This window comes from Rhamphochromis longiceps, linkage group LG14 (genome assembly GCF_057381845.1).
Source record: "Rhamphochromis longiceps isolate RC_006_pf linkage group LG14, R_longiceps_female_GT1.1, whole genome shotgun sequence".
Lineage (NCBI taxonomy): Eukaryota > Metazoa > Chordata > Actinopteri > Cichliformes > Cichlidae > Rhamphochromis > Rhamphochromis longiceps.
In genome coordinates, this window is record NC_140570.1 from 27,215,108 (window position 1) to 27,236,147 (window position 21,040).

The following is a 21,040-nucleotide window of genomic DNA, read 5'->3' on the forward strand; positions in this document are numbered from 1 at the left end:
TCATCTTGAATATTTTCCAGTCATGCCTTTCTTGATATTTCTCTCAGGTCGTAGTAAAATAATGTAACATTTGGGGATGAAAATACATAGTAACAATCCAAAACTGGATGATAATATAGCAAATATTTCCACTGCCACAGAGAACTTTCCAGGAGAGCTGACATAAGCTGGAATGAAAGAAATCCACACAGCCCAGAAAATTAGCATGCTGAAGGTGATGAGCTTTGCTTCGTTGAACGTGTCTGGTAGTTTTCGTCCAAGAAATGCCAGGAGAAGACAGGCAAAGGCGAGCAGGCCAATGTAACCAAGGAGCAGGTAGAATCCAGGAGGCCATGGTTCTTTACACTCCACCACAATCTAATATAATCTAACAATTAGTATGTATACAGAGAAATGGTTCATTTTATATGATTTATTTGTTTCTGCTCTGATGTCTACACTAATCACTGAAGTCCCCTTCTATAGGATTTGAAGACATCTTACTGTATAACTTAGTGATATTAACGTCCAAGAATAGAAATTGCAACAATTAGTGTTTTAGTACTTCCTACTCACTCTTCCAGTTGAAGCTTGGTAGTTTGGATTCCTGAATGGGAACGGAGGTGCGGCTAGCACCCAGCCAGCACAGAGACAAATCTGGAGCAGCATAAAATAATAGTTACAGAAAGTGGCTACAAAAACTGACATTATAATTTGCTGACAGTTTGATATCTTTCCCACCTGAGGAGCTGTGGTACAGATGATCAGAATCCTCTGCTGAGCTGTACCAAACAGCATCCGATCCCTGGAACCAGGTACATTAGTCCGGAAAGCCAGGAGAACCACAATGGTCTTAAAAAGGACGCAGGACAAACACAGGGCAAAGCTGATCCCAAATGCTGCCTGGCGGAGCCTACATGTCCACCAAGACGGCTGACCAATGAACACCAGAGAACACAGGAAACAGAGCTTGAGTGACAGGAGAAGCAAGAAACTTATTTCTGAATTGTTGGCCTTGACGATGGGTGTAAAGCGGAAACTGTGAAACACAATGGTGATGATGGATGTCAAGATGAATCCCAGCAGGGTGAGTGCAACCAGGATAATACCCATGGCATCATAGAAAGAGAGGAACTCTTCTTCCCCTGCAACACATTTCACCTTGTCTTTGTCTGACAAGTAGTATTCAGGACATTTTATGCAATCAGTGGAACCTTTGGGAGCAGAGAACACAAGACAACAAGACATATGTGGATTAAAATTCAGGAACTAATCAATATTTTTTCAATACTTTTTAACAGTGCAACATTTTCATTCTTTAATATGATATGGGCTACCAGTCTGGTTGCTGATCTCTCCATCTGCACAGGGCAAACAATCAAAGCAGCATTTGGGCTCTCCTCGACGTGTGGCCTGCCTGCTGCCAGGGGGACATGGAGCACTACACTGAGATACAGGAACCTGAACAAGGAACAGAAAAAAGATATAATAATGTGAATCAACAGGTTGTAATATTTTCTTACTGAGTATTTGACATAGTTGATCAAATAATTTTCAACAGCTTAAAAATGTTTAATTTTAAAGTGGCATAAGAAATACATTTACAATAATTATAACCTACCTGCCTCTCTCCTTTTGTCCATACAATAGTGTTCTTCATTATCTGCAACTGTTGGCCATGGGGAGCTGAACCATCATAGTTTCCAACTTTGATAAATCTAGCTTGAAATATTTCAGAATAAAACCAAACCAAAGTTTTGGGTTATAAAGTAAATACCCATAACTTCTTGTTCATGGTTGTTGTAACAGACAGATCTTTCAAAGGGACATAAAAGACTTTGTCCACAGAAACCTATTCTAACAAAGTGTCACAGATTTAAAATTGTCCATGAATTCACAGTACACAGTGCATTAGTTACACCCTTTTGAACACCCTCTACAGTGACAATAACAAATACATTTTAAAGATTAGAGTAAAAATCAATCATATATCTATATATGTATCTATATATGATTTTGATATGATATGATTGATTTTTACTGAAAAATGGCAAAATAGCTTGTGATAATGAAACACCCTGTGAAGTTGAGGCACACAACGATGTGTCCCGCTGGTAAAGTTTCCAGGCTGCCTTTCCTCATAGTAGACATCCCTCAAGACTTTCTCCATTTGAAGAAATGCATTATCAGGGATTGTAACATCTAGTCCTTTTATTGAATTAAAAGATACAATGAGTGAAAGTGAAATGACAGTCTTTCCATGTTTGTAACATTATATTCGTTGCTGAAGCCTAAAGTGACCTCCCCAAAACTGTTTTTTGGTTTAGTTTCCTTCTTAACATTGAGCTGTTGGTTCTGTCACAAGTTAACCAACATAAACTATCATTGAACTATTAGCAGCAACCAATCTAGTTATGGACATTAAATTCTGTACCCGGAATGATTACACTACCTGCGCTATAAAAACTGTAATTTAAAACACCTATTTATTCACTCCAGCTTAATGGACAGTTAAATCTACGACAATTTTTAGAGTAGGTGTTTATAGTTCAAATTAGGATTAATACATACAGTATTTCACATGTAATGTTCACTTAAAAGTTATACTAAACCTCATTTTGTCTTTGCTGTCCTTCTGCCAGTTAATGATGTCATAGAGAGGGACTGGCTCTCCATTGGAGTCGAAATATACTTTCTCATTGAACTGGTTGGTGAAATTGACCATCTTCAGATGTTGAAGAAACTACATCAGAAGAGAATTATAAAAAATAAAATATTAAACGAAACAAATAAAAAATATATTTTTTAAAAATTACAAAATCGAAAGAAAAAAAATCACATGAATTATGATTTGGATATTTTGTGATTGTTTCAATTACCTGACCATTCGAAAATGATCTGTGTTTCTCACACAACCCCTTATTATGTCCCACAGAGTCACAGTTTAAGAAAGTGTGCAGAGCATGGGCAACAGCATACACAGCTTTATACACATTATAGGATATTCTGACCGGAGATACATCGCTATAACTGCTGTCAGTCTGTCTCAGATCCTCTGAACCTGTGCATACAGGTTTTGCCAAAGAACCTGCATAATTTCTATCAGCTGACATATTAAACAACCTTTTTGGTCCAACGGTAAGCCCAACCATATAGCTAGAATTGTTTTGAGAGCTTAGTTTGTAATTCAAAGTATCCATATAATTCAATCTTTCCAGAGTATTCACTTCATATTCTTTGGCTCTGTCTCTTTCAAACTCCAGCTTACACCCAAACTGCTCTTCCCAGAACATATTGATGAATTCCTTTCCTGGTTTGGGAGAGGGTCGGACATTCAAAAGAAACTCTTTCAAGCCAGGAATGCTGACTCCAGGGAAGGAGAAGCCCAGTGTTCCCTCCAGGAGAAAGTGGAAGTCAGGTGAGGCCAGCCGGCTCGAGGTCACCCAGGCTTCACTTGCTATCCACTGTATCCCTGTTACATTCCTTTGAGCTAGCTGGAAAGGCAAACATAAACAACTGTGAAGACTATTCACATATATACTTAAAAATACCTAAAATAGGATTTGTTACATTATTAATTAAGATGTTATTATTTACAAAATACATCAATCAAGATACTAACTTCTGAGAACAGATGCAATACATCTACTTCTGCAGTAATGACCACGACAACCCGAGCAGTTGAGCTCTCCAGCTTATCTGCCATTTCTAGTATTTCAACCGTTGTGGGTGATGCTGGGATAGAGAGATGAAATGCCACACATCCACCTTGCCTTCTAAACTGATTAGAGAATGCTTGGATGCCATAAAGGCTGTAGTCATCCTGAAATGTATATACAGAAAGCATTTATAAACCATGTTGCTGTCTAAAAGTGTCCCATTGTAGCATTTAAAAATGTTTTGGACTCACCGTAGCTCCTATTGTGCCCACCCAGAACCAGCCGAAGTAAGTGACAAGATTTACGAGACCTCTAACTTGAAAGAGATCACTTGGCACAGTTCTCAAGAATGATGGGTACAAATGCTTATCACTAAGACAGGTACAAGTGGCAAAATAACTCACCTAGAAGGAGAGCAAGTTCTTTCTATATTATTGAGACACAAACCAAACACATAACATTATTAAACAAAGTTGTACAGATAATTACCAGTGGTATATTGAAAGGTCCAAGTGTTTGAGCTACAGCTCTTGTAGGGGACGAGGATGCAAGACCAATCACAGCAGGCACAGGAGAATAATACAGACATGTGGAAGATTGTCTTGCCTTTATCTCTTCTGTTGCATTTACTTTTATGTCATTTTCAGTGTTTCCAAGATTGTGCTGAATTGCTGTCTTAACTTCAGCACTTCTCTCTTTCAGTATGGTTAGTATTTTTGACTTGGCTGTTATTGCCACAGTCTTTGATTGCTTTGTTTCAATACCACTGTTTTCAATTTCTGCTGTTTTTTCTCCCTCACTGCTAGCTTTTGAGTGAGTGAGCAAAGAATACAGAGCCTGCAGGCTGTTATGGATATAGTTGCAGCTGTCCATAATCCTGTAGCCTAGTTTAACACCCGGTAACAGACTTGAATTATGGTTAATTTCCTCCACTGCAAACACCATTGTCATCATCCATCGAAAGGATCTTTCATGAAAGCTGCAGACATTTTTTTTAAAAAGTATTTAAATTTTTAGTATAAAGAAATTAAATTAATTTAAAAAATTATGATAAAAAATTATGTAATATAAATATAATTTACATTTTTTCATCAGTCACAGTGCCACAATTCCATGTAAACATAGCATAGCAACATAGCAACTGATATAGTTTTTTATAAAATACTGATATTTCATTCATTCATATCTAAGGGAGAAAAAAACCCAAAATGAAGATCCAGCATAGATTAATAATACCCTTACACTCACCCGCTGCAAGGTGGAATTTGGGGTTCACTGTTATAGCTTTGCTGTGGTTTTGGCACAACATAATGCAGAGTGAAAAATCCTCCAATCACAATATCACCGTCAGAGTGCAGGGCTAAGGGCTCACTGCCTGCCAGTTTTACACAATCGGGTAAACTAGATTTAGAACTTCTCACATCCCCAATCTTTAAACTATGCTGTGTCTCTCTCATAACCTCTTCTTTTCTAATCGAGTGTCCCTCCACTCTTAGTGGTTTTCCTTCATCTACAGTGTGAGAAACGTCAGAGAACACAATGTAAACAGGATTACAAAACAGATAAAGCATTAAAAGACATTTACCAGCAAGGGCTGAATACATAATTGACCGTAACCCCATAAAAAACTGTATGCTGAAAACAATGGCCCTCCAACAGCGTCTGTGACAAGCCAATGAAGTGAGTTAAAAGCTCAGATGTTTGTGTCACTGCATTGTTCCAGATGAGTCATTATGACATTACCCAATCAGAGATAGGTTGACATGATTCTCATGAACCTTAAGTTACAAAACTCAAACACTGTCTTCCTAGAGGTGACAAGAATAAAAGACAAAGTCACAAATATTTTATTTTAAAGCTATGGGAAGTTAATAACAAAATATTTATTCTATTCATGGCTTCTGAGTATATATTTACTTTAGAAAATAGGTTGCTATTTAATCAAGTTTAAAGAAATGCTTGGCTCATGTTAGAAGTGAATTTTTATCTTTAATACAGGTGTACATCATTATTTATATATTTCACAAATACCTCAAAATTTTAAACACATTTTTACACATTCTACTATAGAAATAGGTGTTGTAGAATAAAGCTACGAAAGATAAGGCCACACCCACCCAATACCAAATGGAAATTTGGTTCACTGTGTAAAGAGCAGGGGGTTCTGCTCTTATTACTGAAAGATGACCTGAGGGATGGACCCCGGCACGTTTTGCTGTGATACTGGATTGTTGGTGGGCTCTTTTAAAACTATCTGTGCTCCCAAATGTCTCTCTCCAGAACCCAGAAAGATCACCAACCTCCTACAACCTCAAAGTTTTCAACTTCAGTTATAGAGTCAGCACCAGCTATTGCAGAGTCGGAACAGACTCCATTTCCCCAGTGTCAGTCTGAGCTTTCCCAGTTGGAGAGGAGGACACCTGCCTCTGTTATCAATTTCCAGAAAAGTTTTATTGCCAGTCTCTTGGTAAGATCACCACTTTGCTTTGCCTCCTGGTGATCCTCCGAAACACCGCTGTCAGTCTCCAGTTAGTTATTCAGTGTGGAGTGTTTCTTGACTAATTCCAATACATTATTATATAATAATATTTTAGCTTTGTATTGACTAAGCTGTAGGTAAATTATATTATAATAACTGGAGTACAGTGTACAAGTAGATAAAGTGCATAAATATGTATTATAACAAGAGGCTTATTTTATATTTTGAAGACATATAGCTGTTCCGCAGTGAATGTCTAGAAAAGAATATTAGTGGTATAGACTTAATAACTGGGTTAATTTATTTAAAAATTTGTCTGTGCTGACCGAAAAGAAAAGACACATCATGAGGAAAATCCATCCATCCATTCATCCATTCACGTCCACTTATCCTTTTCAGGGTCGCTGGGGGTGCTGGAACCTATCCCAGCTGTCATAAGGAAAACGTCCAAGGTTATTTAATGTATAACATTTCTTATAATTCTTTATTTGTATATAGGAAAAAACACATTGTGAAAATCTTGAGAGGTGTTGTCAACAGACATCATATTTAGTCTTTTATTCCTACTATTCGGTGCCATTTCAGTGTGATCACTCTTCATCAAAAAATACAAAATTTTGAATTATTTTAACATTTCATCTAAAAGAGGGATTTTCAACCTATAAGAAAAATGTATTGGTCCAGCTAAGGATATTATATTATAATATTTTTTAAAATCAAAGTCTTTACCATGACGTGCCAAATGTCCACCCTGTTACAGGACATTCAATTTTCTATTAATAACTGTTTTGAATGCACAGTTATAGTAATATTTACATTTTCTAAAAGCTACAATGTCCCTTTTTAAAATCTGCAAGGAAATTTCAAGGAAGTATTTTAAACAAGCATTATATTGAAAGAAGACAGGTTCAGTTTTAAGACACAGTGTAATTTCAAAAGATTGTTTTTAGATTCAAAGGGAATATTAAAAAAAATTGGCTCCATTTTTAAGTAACTTAATTTTGCTGATTCATTCCCTCCCAATAACCAAAGAGACATGCATTATGTTTGTTGATTTGATTTAATTAACAAAAGAAACACACAGGTAACAGGGTGGACAGAGGAGAAACAGGGTGGACAGGAGGTAACAGGGTGGACATAACATCAGTGACAAAAAATACCAACTTAAAGAAACTTCAAAAATCTACATGTAGCAGACATTCATCGTTTCTCAGATTTTCTCTCAGTTGTCTGTAGGCCCTATACTGCCATCGGATATTAAAGACGTGCCGCCTAAATCTGAGTAGTCCGTCATGAAATTCCCCTGCAAGTGCATCCTCTGTTGTCATGACAGTTGTCTTCACTGTAATTGTTGACTTTTTACCAGATACCTCTCCATCATTTAATTTTTCATTCTCTTCTAGAGACCACTTGGTAAAGGCTATCTCTGTGTTGTTAGGAGGTCTCAAGAGTGTGTGTGTTGTACTGAAACAGTCTTTGCACTCACCGTATGCACAGACTTTGGATTTAGCATCACACATTGTTGCATCTACCATCTCTTCAATGTGTTTTGTTGCTGACAGACCTTGGACATACAGGGCATTGGCCATGAACTGTAAGTTCTCATGTGTCCTGCACTGACAGGTTTCACGATCAGCTTCTGTGGGCACCACAACCCAAAATGGTCTTAAGGTGCAGAAACAAGAATATGAGACCTGATGCTCAGTTTCTGAAAGAAACTTATGGTGCAGATTCTTCAGTGAATCAGTTAGCAAACGTTTCTGTTTTTTTATTTTCTTTTGAGTTACAGTTTGCTTTCGTCCTGTTGTCATCCGACTGACGTCATCTCTTAAGAAGAAGGCCTTTATTTTCTGCTTGCAATCAACTGGTAATCTATTGCTTTCCTTTCTTTCAAAGGTTATGAGCCCTCCATCTTGTCTTTGACCACGCTTTTTTGAAAAGCCTAGAGCTGTCTGTGCAGCCCTCTGTAGCCTGTATTTCTTTATAATTTTTCCTATTGTCGTTTTTGCAATAATTTGCCTCTCTCGTTCCTTTTTGGTGTTTTTGTATTTATTCCTGATTTCCTCAATAATTGATTCCTGCAGTAATAGTCTTTTCCTAATTGTGTTGCTAACTGTTTCATGACGCAGCAGTGCATCCACTTTAGAACGTGGGGATTTTTTTTCCCCACCCAAACGCTGGCACCTCTTCTTGTATTTTTCTTTTTTTCTCTTTTCCTTTTCCAACAAGGCCTTTAGCTCTTTAATTTCATTCTTGAGTCTCCTTCTTCCCTGTCTAATATTCCTTCGTCCAACAATGTATTGCCTACAACACAGGAAATATTGTCACAATTATTATATATATATGTTTAGATAAATGTTTAGATACAGTATAAGATAGACGTTGGATATTATATGTTTATAATGTATTAGGCAGGTAGACTCACACACACACACACACACACACACACACACACACACACACACACTCTCTCTCTCTCTCTCTCTCTTTTTAGGGCAAAATCACGTTTTATCATTCAAATACAAAATCTACCTAATCAGCAAAGCATTGAACTGTCAACTCTTCTTCTAACCTTGAGGGTCCTGGTTGCGGGGCATTTTCTGGCTCTAGGGAATATTCTGGACTTAGGGGAGGAGTATTCATAGCCTCAAATTCTGTCCTGCCTTTGGCACTAGCCCTCTGCTTTCTTTTCCTTTCTCGCCACTGCTTTCTCTGTGCTCTCTTCTGTCGTTCACTGAGATCTGCCACTTTCTTTTTTTTCCCCTTCCTCTCTGTCCTTTCTCCACTTCTCTTTCTCTTTATTGAGATATATCTGTCTTCTCTCAGGGTCAGCATCACGACGTGCTCGGTAGCGCCGCTGCTTCTCCGCAGCAGACATTGGTGCCATTCCCTGAAAAATGTATACTATTCAAAATCTTCTAAAAGTATATATATACAGGTTAATAATAATTACCAATACACACTTGTATAAATAACCCTAAACACTAAACTTCTATCATCTTACGTCCCCCCTGTTACCATGTGTCCCCCCTGTTACAGTGCATAGCAATAACAGGGGTGACGGTATCAGGGGGGAGATTTTATGCTAAACTTAGCCATTACTACTAGTATGATGAACAACAAGCTAGTACATGGTGACCACTAAGAACCATTTTTAACATGTTTATTAGCCATATTATAAAAATTACAAAAAAAAAATTGTTTCCACTATTAATAAGCGTAACAGGTTGGACGTGTTATGCTTTGCCACATTACAAAATCTTGCTAAAACATTGAAAAAAGGGTTGATTAAAGAGTGGTACTTACTCGTCTTCTTCTTGAAAGTTTTCCCTCCAAAATATGTTACATCCGGGAGTGTCATGTGACTAAAAGAATAATCAGGTGATGTGTTCTATGGAATTCTTATCAGAGTAACAGGGGTGACAGTTGATTCAGGGACACAACATTTTTTAAAGATTTTAAGTATTAAACATGCATTAATAATAAAAAAGAACATTTGATGAGGAACATTAGAAATAAGACAATCCAGAAATGATGAAAAATCTAGATTTCTTTTTTTTTTTTTAAGTTATATTTGTAACTGAAGTCGAGCAAGCATGACTGGGGACATAGTACTTTAGTGACTTGTGCTAAAATAAAAGTAATTTACTTTTAATGTATTTATCCTGTGTATATATCAATGTGTTCTATGGTAGAGGGGGGTTAAACATACAAGAAAATGGTTTAGAAATAAGCATTAGACAAGTTTTACACTAAATATACCATATTATGTCATTAGGACTCAAATGGCACCGAATAGTAAGAATGCCTCAATAAATTTTAAAATAGAGCAAAAATGTTTGTGCAGTATCAACATCAGTTGGGAGTTCATAATACAATAACTAAATTAGACAATTAACCTGTTTCCAAATGTTTAAAAAAAAAAAATAAAAAAAAAAAAATAAAACGGTGGCTATGGTGGCTTAACCCTCCTGTTCAGATTGTCTAACATTTAAACAATGCTCCCTAAAGGACAGAGTAAATGCTGAAATCAAGGTTACATTGGAAAGTAAAAGCTTTTAACAATAAGGCATTTTATTTTTTCCACATTAAAATATTATAACTGTACTCTCACAAACACTGAGAATATAAATGTTCATCTTTGATATTTCCCAGTCATGCCTTTCTTAATATTCCTTTCAGGGTGCAGTAAAATGATGTAACATTTGGGCACAAAAATACAAAGTAACAACCCAAAACTGGATGCTAAGATAGCAAATATTTCCACTGCCACAGAAAATTTCCCAGGAGAACTGACATAAGCTGGAATGAAAGAAATCCACACAGCCCAGAAAATCAGCATGCTGAAGGAGATGAACTTTGCTTCGTTGAATGTGTCCGGTAGCTTTCGTCCAAGAAATGCCAGGAGAAGACAGGCAAAGGCGAGCAGGCCAATGTAACCAAGGAGCAGGTAAAACCCAGGAGGCCATGGCTCTTTACACTCCACAACAATCTAAAGATGTCCAGAAATTTGTTAGAATGGATTTTGAGAGATGGTACATTTTAGGTGATTATAATTATTTACTCTTTTATGTCTACTTTACCCATTAAAGTGCCACTGTATATGATTTTATTATGTTGATGGTTAATGAAAATATGAAAATAAATACAAAACCAATTCCCAAAGAGTTGATTATAAAAAAATGTAAATAAGGGTAGATGAAAGAATTTAATTTATGAATCTTATAGATTAAAACATACTAACACTTTATTCACAGTAGAACATATAGAATTATTTAGAAAATATATTGAATCTTTAAACTGATCACATGTACCATTTTAGCTTATTTTAAATTTAATGACATAAATGCATTTCACAAAATTTGGGACAGGCCTACTTATAGTGGCTATGACATCGTCAGTGTATTCAGATGTATATCTGAAATTGCAAGAAATGTTGTTCCTCCCATCCCAATGTTTTTCAGATACAAAATTAGCAAAATGTTTTTTTGGTTGTTTTTTCTTTGATTAAAAATATATATTTGAAAAATATTTCCCATGTCCGTTTACAATATTTTGGGCAGGCTGTGTAAGAAAATACAGAAACAGTTTTCTTACTCACTTTTCCAGTTATAACTTGGTAGTTTGAATTCCTAAATGGAAAGGGAGGTGCACCCAACACCCAGCCAGTAGAGAGACAAATCTAAAGGTTGGGGTAAAACAACAGAAGAACACAATCTAACACTATACAATGTAAACAAACTGATGTGAAAGTTGCAGACATTTTTTCTCCCTTTCACCTGAGGAGCTGTAGTGCACAAGATCAAAATCCTCTGCTGGAATGTACCAAACAGCATCCGACCCCTGGAAACAGGTACATTAGTCTGGAAAGCCAGGAGGACCACAATAGTCTTAACAAGGAGGCAGGACAAACACAGGACAAAGCTGATCCCAAATGCTGCCTGGCGGAGCCTACATGTCCACCAAGACGGCTGACCAATGAACACCAGACAACACAGGAAACAGAGCTTGAGTGACAGGAGAAGCAAGAAACTTATTTCTGAATTGTTGGCCTTGACGATGGGTGTAAAGCGGAAACTGTGAAACACAATGGTGATGATGGTGGTCAGTATGAAACCCAGCAAGGTAATTGCTACCAGGATGATTCCCATCGTGTCACTGAAAGACAGGAATTCTTCTTCGCCTGCAACACATTTCACTTTTTCTTTGTCTGACCAGAAGTACTCAGGACATTTAATACATTCAGTGGAACCTTTGAAAACACAAAACACAGAAATATGCATGTAAACAGTCAGAAACTATTCATTACATATCTGTAATTTTAAATAACTTTAATAGCATTTTGGAAAAAAAAATTATATGGGCTACCGGTCTGGTTGCTGATCTCTCCATCTGCACAGGGCAAACAATCAAAGCAGCATTTGGGCTCTCCTTGGCGTGTGGCCTGCCTGCTGCCAGGGGGACATGGAGCACTACACTGAGATACAGGAACCTGAACAAGAAACAGAAAAAAGATATAATAATGTGAATCAATAGGTTGTTTGACATGGTTACCAAAGACTTTTCACCATGTAAAGTAACATAAATAATAGGTTTGGGATAACTATGACCTGCCTGTGACTGTCTTGTTGTCCATACTATAGTGTTCTTCAGTATCTGCAGCTGTTGTCCTTGCTGAGCTGAACCATCATAATTTCCTACCTTGACAAAACTAGTAGAAAAAAGAAGAGATAATTTCAATGCAATGCAGTCAGTCAAAACAATAAATGTAAAAACATTACATTAAAAAACAATATTGGTATCCTTAAATGTATACAACAAGTGTAGTTCTTGACTTATGATCATCTTCACAAAAAGTTAAAAAGTTAGCTTGAAGTATGGCATTTCACCTAATTTCATTCTTGCTGTCCTTCTGCCAGTTAATGATGTCATAGAGAGGGACTGGCTCTCCATTGGAGTCAAAATATACTTTCTCATCAAACTGGTTGGTGAAATTCACCATTTTCAGATATTGAAGAAACTACATAAAAAAGATTTTTAAAAAAATGTTAATAAAAACTGATACAAATTCATCATGAAATAAAAAAAAAAAACCAAACATGTGAAGCTTGATTAACATATTTAACATTATTTGACATACAAATGAACCTATTCAGCTACCTGACCGTTTGTAAATGAGTTGTGCATCTCACACAATCCCCCGGTAGGTCCTGTTGAGTTACAGTTTAAGAAAGTGTGCAGAGCATGGGCAACGGCATACACAGCTTTATACACATTATAGGATATTCGGGCCTGAGATACATCACTATAACTGCTATCTGTGTAACTCAGATCCTCTAAACCTGTGCATACAGTTTTTTTCAGAGCGCCTTCATTACTTTTATCAACAGACATATTAAATGAACTTTGCCCAACAGTAAGCCCGACCATGAAACCAGAATTGTTTTGAGAGCCTAGTTTGTAGTTTTTCAAAGCATTAGTTTCATATTCTTCACTTTTGTCTCTTTCAAACTCTAGCTTACAACCAAAATATTCTTCCCAGAACACATTGACCAACTCCATTCCTGGTTTTGGAGATGGTCGGACATTCAGAAGAAACTCTTTCAAGCCTGGGATGCTGACTCCAGGGAAGGAGAAACCCAGTGTTCCCTCTAGAAGATTATGGAAGTCAGGAGTGGTCAGCTGATTAGCGGCCATCCAGGCTTCGCTGACTACCCATTGTATCCCTGTCATATTTCTCTGAGTAAGCTGGATGAAACAGAAAGAAATTATGATTAATGTGAAAACAATTAATTTGAAATACCTATCTTTTCATAATATAGCTTAAAACACTACAAAATGTGTCACAATATAGGGAAAGCCACAGAAAACTGAGATACTTACTTCTGAAAACAAATCTAGCAAATTTACTTCTTTGGCAAATACCACCACAACCCGAGCTGTTGACCTCTGGAGTTTGTCTGCCATTTTTTGTATCTCAGCGACTGTGGGTGATGTCGGGATCGTGAGATGAAATGCCACACACCCACCTTGTTGTCCAAACTGAATAGAGAATGCTTGGATACCATAAAGACTGTAATCATCCTGAAATGTATCCCCAAAAAGAACTTGTAAGTCATGTCTGTGTATATTAACGATTCTTTTTGTGCCCTGTATATGACTGATTAGCTGGAGATTTATCAAAGTCTTTATCTCACCGTAGCTCCTATTGTGCCCACCCAGAACCAGCCAAAGAAAGTAACAAGCTTTACGAGACCTCTAACTTGAAAGAGATCACTTGGCACAGTTCTCAAGAATGATGGGTACAAATGCTTGTCAGTAAGACAGCTACAAGTGGCAAAATAACTCACCTATAAGGAGACAGGTTATTTTATGATATTGAATTAAAACAAACTCTAAACATAAATTATTATTAAACGTGATTAAGCAATTTATTACCAGAGGTATGTTGAAAGGGCCAAGCGTGTGAGCTACAGCTCTTGTAGGGGTAGATGATGCAAGACCAATCACAGCAGGCACCGGAGAATAATTCAGACAGGGGGAATACTCCCTTGTCTTCATTTCTACTGTTAATTTTTCTTTCATGTAATTTTCTGCGTCTTTAAGAGTCCTAGGCTTTGACATGTTAACTTCAGCATGTCTTTTTTCTACAGAGAAAAGGATCCCAGGCTTCCTTTTTATCCCTGCCATGTTTATCCCCTTCATTTGAATTCTGCTGTTTTCAGTTTCTGCTGTTTGTTTCACAGTTTTGGAGTAACTGATTAAGGAAAAAAGTGCTTGCAGACTGGTGTGGACATGGTCACAGCTGTCCATAATTCTGTAGCCTAGTTTAACACCTGGTAATAGGCTTGAATTACGATTAATTTCATCCACAGTGAAAACCATGGTCATCATCCAGCGAAACGCTATATGGTCAAAGCTGACAAAATATAAAGAATTAAAATGAATAAATTATCTAAAGTGATACAGAAATCACAGGAATATTATCAAAAACCCAAATCTTTTTTCTCTTTCTTTTTTGTTTCTAAACATTGAAACTTTTGAAAGAAAAAAATAAGATAGAAATATTAACACTCACCCACTGCAAGATGTAACTTGAGGTTTACTGTTGTAACTGTACTCTGGCTTAGATGCAACATAATGCAGAGGGAAAAATCCTCCAATCACAACGTCACCATCTGAGTGCAAGGCTACGGGCTTGCTGCTGGCCAGTTTTGTACACTCAGGTAAACTGAAATCCTCACTTTTCACTTCCCCTTTCCGTAAACCACTCAGTGGTTCTCTCACAGCCTCTTCTTTCCTCATAACATCTCCCTCCATCCTTTTTGGTTTTCTTTCAACTACAGTTTGAGGAACATCAGAGAACATGATACAAACAGGATTTAAAAAGAGATAAAAAAGCAGCCAAAGACAATTACTAAAAAGGATTGAATGCATCTTCTGTTGTATAAAAACTTTGTGTGCTGAAAACAGTTTCCTGGCTTTGGTTTTCTAACATACTCCGTAAAAGACTAATGAGGAGAGTTAAAAACTCAATGCATTTGTCAGTACATTTTTTCATATGAGTCATCATGAGATTAACCAATCAGAGTGACACAGACACATGGGAGAGAGGATAGCTCAACATGTACTCAGCAAAAGTTAATGTCTTCATCTCATTATATTTTTTAGAAAACCCAAGTGAAGTCACACTCCACAAGTGCCATAATGTCTTGTTAATGTTTGCTCAGCTATGGTTCTATGGCCAGATGCACAGCAGAAATCATGCAGTGAGCTAAACACTAGGTACAGAAAGTGTTATGGTAGCTAAATGCGGTCCAAATGTTACAGGACACCTGACACCTCATACTATAATGTGGTAATATTATAACTGTAGCAACAGGTGTTTGTTTTTTTTTTGTTTTTTTATTTATTTATTTATTTTTTCTTTTTGTTCCATTTGGATCTTTAGCCATCAGAATTGTTGTCTTAAGGCCAAGAAAGATGTCAAGCGGATTTATTTTACCAAGTGGATCATCATGGCCTTTCTATATTGGTCCATTTGATTGACCTTTATTATAATTATGTATTTATTTTATTTTATTTTCGGTTGCTACAAACGGGACAGACATGACTGGGGGACAGGACAGGGAGAAAGAATGAAATAAAGAGAGGGAGAGAAAGAAAACCAAAGGGGAGAAGAGACGGTGAGAAGGGGGGGGAAGAAAGAAAGAAAAACAAACAAAACACCTGGATCACCTGTATGGAGAGAGAGAAAAAACAGAAGAGAAAACAAACAAAAAAAAGCAACATAATAAATACAGCACCATCACAATAAACTAGCTAGCAGAAAATAACAGTAGATACTAAATATTAAACGCTATTGTGCAGCACGCAAGATAGACAGCGCACAATGTGCTTTGAGGCAGCAGCCACGAAAGGTGTAGTCCGTGTCTGTGAACACCCGTGTGTACACCTGTGTGCACACCTGTGTGGATCAGCATGCTTGTATTCCAAAGGTTTCTCCATGTAACGATCTGCTAGGGAGTGTGGGGAGCCATAGCCCTGTCCCCCAGGGCATGAAGCAGGTATGGAGGAGATCCAGGCTCCAGACATCCAGAGGCCTCAGAGTACGAGGACCCGAGGAGGACCATCAAAGGGGGAGGAACCGTGCCACCCTCCTGGGAAGAGCTGAGTAGAACCCCAAAGGAGAGGTCACCCAGCAGCTACGGAGCAGAGGCCAGAGGGGGTTGCAGTGGCGTGCCTGCGGGCTCTGCCGGCAGCCAGCTGTGCCAGAGAGGACCGAGCTTCAGGCCCAGAGGCCTGAGGGCACCCCACCCCCTGGAAGGGGCCCAGCCAGGCCACAGGCACCAGGCCCTGCCAATCGGCCACCAGGAGTGAGCCGGTACATACGTGAGCACCCAGCCCCAGTCGACAAGAACCACCAACACACCAACGTCTGAGGGCATCAGCCACCGGCAGGGAGTGTGGTGAGGGGAGATAGGCATCCGTACTTTGGAAGGGATGAGATGTACCCAGAGAGGTTGAGTCTAAGACCCAACCTGACATATAGACACAGACGAACAGGCGCACGCGGACACAAACGTGCATTCCCACCACCATATACACACCTAGAAGGAGAGCAAGTTCTTTCTATATTATTGAGACACAAACCAAACACATAACATTATTAAACAAAGTTGTACAGATAATTACCAGTGGTATATTGAAAGGTCCAAGTGTTTGAGCTACAGCTCTTGTAGGGGACGAGGATGCAAGACCAATCACAGCAGACACAGGAGAATAATACAGACATGTGGAAGATTGTCTTGCCTTTATCTCTTCTGTTGCATTTACTTTTATGTCATTTTCAGTGTTTCCAAGATTGTGCTGAATTGCTGTCTTAACTTCAGCACTTCTCTCTTTCAGTATGGTTAGTATTTTTGACTTGGCTGTTATTGCCACAGTCTTTGATTGCTTTGTTTCAATACCACTGTTTTCAATTTCTGCTGTTTTTTCTCCCTCACTGCTAACAGCTTTTGAGTGAGTGAGCAAAGAATACAGAGCCTGCAGGCTGTTATGGATATAGTTGCAGCTGTCTATAATCCTGTAGCCTAGTTTAACACCCGGTAACAGACTTGAATTCTGGTTAATTTCCTCCACTGCAAACACCATTGTCATCATCCATCGAAAGGGTCTTTCATGAAAGCTGCAGACATTTTTTTTTTAAAAAGTATTTAAATTTCTAGGCGCAGCCAAGTGGCGGAGGGCTTTCGCTTTGGTGGCCTCAGAATCTCATCTCTGATATTTGCAGATGATGTGGTTCTGTTGGCTTCATCGGGTGAAGGCCTCCAGCTCGCACTGGAACGGTTCGCAGCCGAGTGTGAAGCAGCAGGAATGAGGATCAGCACCTCCAAATATGAGGCCATGGTTCTCAGCCGGAAAAGGGTGGAGTGCCCACTCCGGGTCGGGGATGAGTTCCTGCCACAAGTGGAGGAGTTCAAGTATCTCGGGGTCTTGTTCGTGAGTGATGGGAGAAGGGAGCCGGAGATCGACAGACGGATTGGGGCTGCAGCTGCAGTAATGCGGACGCTGCACTGGTCCGTCGTGGTGAAGAGGGAGCTGAGTGTAAAAGCGAAGCTCTCAATTTACCGGTCGATCTACGTCCCTACCCTCACCTATGGCCACGAGCTGTGGGTAGTGACCGAAAGAACGAGATCGCGGATACAAGCGGCAGAAATGAGCTTCCTCCGAAGGGTGGCTGGCCTCTCCCTTAGAGATAGGGTGAGAAGTTCGGCCATCCGGGAGGGGCTCAGAGTAGAGCAGCTGCTGCTCCACATCGAAAGGAGCCAGCTGAGGTGGTTCGGGCATCTGACAAGGATGCCCCCTGGGCGCCTCCTGGGTGAGGTGTTCCAGGCATGTCCCACCGGGAGGAGGCCCCGGGGCAGACCCAGGACACGCTGGAGAGATTATATCTCTCGGCTGGCCTGGGAACGCCTTGGTATTCCCCCGGATAAGCTGGAGGAGGTGGCTGGGGAGAGGGAGGTCTGGGCCTCTTTGCTTAGGCTGCTGCCCCCGCGACCCGGCCCCGGACAAAGCGGATGAAGATGGATGGAAGTATTTAAATTTTTAGTATAAAGAAATTAAATTAATTAAAAAAATTATGATAAAAAATTATGTAATATAAATATAATTTACATTTGTTCATCAGTCACAGTGCCACAATTCCATGTAAACATAGCATAGCAGCATAGCAACTGATATAGTTTTTTATAAAATACTGATATTTCATTCATTCATATCTAAGGGAGAAAAAAACCAAAATGAAGATCCAGCATAGATTAATAATACCCTTACACTCACCCGCTGCAAGGTGGAATTTGGGGTTCACTGTTATAGCTTTGCTGTGGTTTTGGCACAACATAATGCAGAGGGAAAAATCCTCCAATCACAATATCACCGTCAGAGTGCAGGGCTAAGGGCTCACTGCCTGCCAGTTTTACACAATCGGGTAAACTAGATTTAGAACTTCTCACATCCCCAATCTTTAAACTATGCTGTGTCTCTCTCATAACCTCTTCTTTTCTAATCGAGTGTCCCTCCACTCTTAGTGGTTTTCCTTCATCTACAGTGTGAGAAACGTCAGAGAACACAATGTAAACAGGATTACAAAACAGATAAAGCATTAAAAGACATTTACCAGCAAGGGCTGAATACATAATTGACCGTAACCCCATAAAAAACTGTATGCTGAAAACAATGGCCCTCCAACAGCATCTGTGACAAGCCAATGAAGTGAGTTAAAAGCTCAGATGTTTGTGTCACTGCATTGTTCCAGATGAGTCATTATGACATTACCCAATCAGAGATAGGTTGACATGATTCTCATGAACCTTAAGTTACAAAACTCAAACACTGTCTTCCTAGAAGAATAAAAGACAAAGTCACAAATATTTTATTTTAAAGCTATGGGAAGTTAATAACAAAATATTTATTCTATTCATGGCTTCTGAGTATATATTTACTTCATTTAACTGTAACAAAAATAGTAAATTAATATGTAACTGCATATTCACACAGTAATGAACAATTCTGCTCACACATGTGCAGTAAATGTTAATATATTGATTATGTCATATTTTTCAGAAAGCCAAAGACACAGAGCAAGTCCCAAAAAGTCTGGATTATTTTTTGCTTATTTTATTGTTGTGTGGGCGAGACATAGAGCAGAGTTCCATAAGTCAGCTTGACACTGGCTACAAGTGCTGTGTGATTTAAATGAGACCCAAATGTTGCATCGCATAGCTGACTAACTTATACGACAAGTTGTATCTGTAGCTGAATTGATCTATACTGTCAGTGAAAACTAAACTCCTGATATGAGGCACATTTGCTGCAATTATTTTTCTTTTGTGTGGCATGTGTTAAGTAGTCAACATTAGCTTTTATTTGTTGGATGGATGGCTTGCTTCCTGTATTACTTGCTCTTAATAGTAACCATTAATGCTGTTCATTAATGCATTAAAAAGACAAACATAACAAAAATGAAGGGGGGGAAATCACAATTGACTGACAAAGACAAAAATAAAAGTTAGAGCATTAAAAAAATTTACTTTAGAAAATAGGTTGCTATTTAATCAAGTTTAAAGAAATGCTTGGCTCATGTTAGAAGTGAATTTTTATCTTTAATACAGGTGTACATCATTATTTATATATTTCACAAATACCTCATAATTTTAAACACACATTTTTACACATTCTACTATAGAAATAGGTGTTGTAGAATAAAGCTACGGAAGATAAGGCCACACCCACCCAATACCAAATGGAAATTTGGTTCACTGTGTAAAGAGCAGGGGGTTCTGCTCTTATTACTGAAAGATGACCTGAGGGATGGACCCCGGCATGTTTATTACACGTTTTGCTGTGATACTGGATTGTTGGTGAGCTCTTTTAAAACTATCTGTGCTCCCAAATGTCTCTCTCCAGAACCCAGAAAGATCGCCAACCTCCTACAACCTCAAAGTTTTCAACTTCAGTTATAGAGTCAGCACCAGCTATTGCAGAGTCTGAACAGACTCCATTTCCCCAGTGTCAGTCTGAGCTTCCCCAGTTGGAGAGGAGGACACCTGCCTCTGTTATCAATTTCCAGAAAAGTTTTATTGCCAGTCTCCTGGTAAGATCACCACTTTGCTTTGCCTCCTGGTGATCCTCCGAAACACCGCTGTCAGTCTCTCCAGTCAGTTATTCAGTGTTGAGTGTTTCTTGACTAATTCAAATACATTATTATATAATAATATTTTAGCTTTGTATTGACTAAGCTGTAGGTAAATTATGTTATAATAACTGGAGTACAGTGTACAAGTAGATAAAGTGCATAAATATGTATTATAACAAGAAGCTTATTTTATATTTTGAAGACATATAGCTGTTCCGCAGTGAATGTCTAGAAAAGAATATTAGTGGTATAGACTTAATAACTGGGTTAATTTATTTAAAAATTCGTCTGTGCTGACCGAAAAGAAAAGACACATCATGAGGAAAATCCATCCATCCATTCATCCATTCATGTCCACTTATCCTTTTCAGGGTCGCTGGGGGTGCTGGAACCTATCCCAGCTGTCATAAGGAAAACGTCCAAGGTTATTTAATGTATAACATTTCTTATAATTCTTTATTTGTATATAGGAAAAAACACATTGTGAAAATCTTGAGAGGTGTTGTCAACAGACATCATATCTAGTCTTTTATTTTAGAGAAGTAAATGGTTTCTGTGTTTGAAAGACTTCAGTAAATTTTAAAATAGTTAAAGAAAAATGTTTGTGCAGTATCAATACCAGTTGTGAGTTCATATAACAATAACTAAATTAGAAAATTGGCCTGGTTTCAAATGTTTTTTGTTTTTTTTAAAAAGGTTACTCTATGGTGGCTTAACCCCCCTTTT

General features: G+C 38.3%; 4 protein-coding genes across 4 annotated transcripts; all 4 read right to left on the reverse strand.

The window, feature by feature from the left end:
* LOC146654235 (extracellular calcium-sensing receptor-like) lies at window positions 1-4,947 on the reverse strand. The gene is made up of 8 exons (XM_085380945.1): window positions 4,875-4,947; window positions 3,890-3,894; window positions 2,592-2,722; window positions 1,601-1,697; window positions 1,317-1,440; window positions 721-1,193; window positions 556-636; window positions 1-357 (listed from the first exon to the last, which is right to left on the reverse strand). Exons 1-8 carry the CDS (start codon window positions 4,945-4,947, stop codon window positions 1-3), a joined length of 1,341 nt encoding a protein of 446 aa, XP_085237071.1.
* On the reverse strand, window positions 2,850-3,685 carry LOC146654236 (extracellular calcium-sensing receptor-like; the record flags this gene model as incomplete). Its single annotated transcript, XM_085380545.1, has 2 exons — window positions 3,629-3,685; window positions 2,850-3,473 (listed from the first exon to the last, which is right to left on the reverse strand). Coding segments are annotated over exons 1-2 (681 nt in total), but the record flags the coding sequence as incomplete, so codon positions are not given.
* Window positions 4,948-5,130: 183 nt separating the features above from the next.
* On the reverse strand, window positions 5,131-9,439 carry LOC146654237 (uncharacterized). The gene is made up of 4 exons (XM_085380547.1): window positions 9,424-9,439; window positions 8,690-9,007; window positions 7,488-8,421; window positions 5,131-5,148 (listed from the first exon to the last, which is right to left on the reverse strand). The coding sequence occupies exons 2-4, from the start codon at window positions 8,950-8,952 to the stop codon at window positions 5,131-5,133; spliced, it is 1,215 nt and encodes a 404-aa protein (XP_085236673.1). The 5' UTR covers window positions 8,953-9,007; window positions 9,424-9,439.
* Window positions 9,440-10,252: 813 nt separating this feature from the next.
* Window positions 10,253-14,511, reverse strand: LOC146654238 (extracellular calcium-sensing receptor-like). Its single transcript, XM_085380930.1, has 12 exons — window positions 14,334-14,511; window positions 14,056-14,183; window positions 13,815-13,967; window positions 13,501-13,701; window positions 13,130-13,266; window positions 12,778-13,021; window positions 12,507-12,637; window positions 12,232-12,328; window positions 11,986-12,109; window positions 11,397-11,869; window positions 11,219-11,299; window positions 10,253-10,609 (listed from the first exon to the last, which is right to left on the reverse strand). The coding sequence occupies exons 1-12, from the start codon at window positions 14,509-14,511 to the stop codon at window positions 10,253-10,255; spliced, it is 2,304 nt and encodes a 767-aa protein (XP_085237056.1).
* Window positions 14,512-21,040: the final 6,529 nt, after the last annotated feature.

Bases quoted from the DNA above. Each gene is read 5' to 3' on its own strand.
- LOC146654235 (XM_085380945.1), bottom strand. From the start codon at position 4,947: ATGTTGTGCCAAAACCACAGCAAAGCTATAACAGTGAACCCCAAATTC. The intron at 1,194-1,316 runs GTAGCCCATATC...CTGCTCCCAAAG, and splicing joins AGAGATCAGCAACCAGACTG to GTTCCACTGATTGCATAAAA. The intron at 358-555 runs GTGAGTAGGAAG...AGATTATATTAG, and splicing joins ACCAAGCTTCAACTGGAAGA to ATTGTGGTGGAGTGTAAAGA.
- LOC146654237 (XM_085380547.1), bottom strand. From the start codon at position 8,952: ATGCTGACCCTGAGAGAAGACAGATATATCTCAATAAAGAGAAAGAGA. The intron at 8,422-8,689 runs GTTAGAAGAAGA...CCTGTGTTGTAG, and splicing joins CCGCAACCAGGACCCTCAAG to GCAATACATTGTTGGACGAA.
- LOC146654238 (XM_085380930.1), bottom strand. From the start codon at position 14,511: ATGATGACCATGGTTTTCACTGTGGATGAAATTAATCGTAATTCAAGC. The intron at 13,022-13,129 runs GTTTGAAAGAGA...TGTTGGGCAAAG, and splicing joins TATTTTGGTTGTAAGCTAGA to TTCATTTAATATGTCTGTTG. The intron at 12,638-12,777 runs GTAGCTGAATAG...TTTTTTATGTAG, and splicing joins ACTCATTTACAAACGGTCAG to TTTCTTCAATATCTGAAAAT.